At 59.1% G+C, this 662-nt stretch overlaps 1 protein-coding gene across 1 annotated transcript in view; it reads left to right on the top strand.

Annotated features, from left to right (window-relative positions):
* The window catches only part of EMH_0057190 (uncharacterized protein), a gene marked incomplete at both ends in the record, with an annotated part of 1,844 nt that extends 1,232 nt beyond the window's left edge, over positions 1–612 (top strand). Inside the window, 2 exons of the mRNA XM_013497439.1 lie at positions 3–207; positions 427–612. Coding sequence (XP_013352893.1) covers positions 3–207; positions 427–612 — 391 coding nt within the window. The remainder of the gene's footprint in view (positions 1–2; positions 208–426) is intronic.
* Between the last annotated feature and the right edge of the window lie 50 nt (positions 613–662).

The raw sequence follows: 662 nt of genomic DNA, 5'->3' as shown, positions 1-662 counted from the left end.
TCCCCCAGCAGCAGCAGCAGCAGCAGCAGCAGCAGCAGCAGCTTGAACAGCAGCAGCAGCAGCAGCAGCAGCAAGGGGAGCAGCGAGGAGAAAGTGGTGTGGAAGCAAACGGTGCTCAGGAAAGCAGCGAGGATGCAACCAGCAGCGAATTCAAACCCAGCAGCAGCAGCAGCAGCAACAGCAGCAGCAGCAGCAGCAGCAGCGGTGGTGAGTCAACGTATATGTTTGGTGGCTACAAGCTGGCGGTGAACCTGGTGCTGCGGCCTTCTGCTTCTTTCCTGTGTCAGTCATCTCTTATATATTCTGAGCTGGGGGGCGTCTCCTCCATCGCAGCAACAGCAGCAAAAGCTTCAGTTGCTGAGCAGGCGCTTGCTGCTGCTCGTCACAAGCGCTACACTGCTGCTGTTGCTGCGCGTGCTGCTGCAGCTGCTGCAGCTGCTGCACCTGCTGCAGCTGCTGCACCTGCGGCTGCAGCAGCTGCAGCTCCATCTCCGGCAGCAGAGGCTGGTGGGGCGACAGGAGAAGCAGCACCAGCAGCAGCAGCGGAAGCAGCAGCAGCAGCAGCAGCAGCAACTGAAGGTGCAGAAGCGCCAACATTACCAACCACAGTAGCAGCATCACCAGCCGAAGCACCTGCATCATCATCATCATCATCATCATCA

This window comes from Eimeria mitis, genomic scaffold, assembly GCF_000499745.2.
Source record: "Eimeria mitis Houghton genomic scaffold, Emh_scaff2677, whole genome shotgun sequence".
Lineage (NCBI taxonomy): Eukaryota > Apicomplexa > Conoidasida > Eucoccidiorida > Eimeriidae > Eimeria > Eimeria mitis.
The sequence above is the reverse complement of the archived record's forward strand: the minus strand, read 5'-3'. Positions and strand labels throughout refer to the sequence as shown.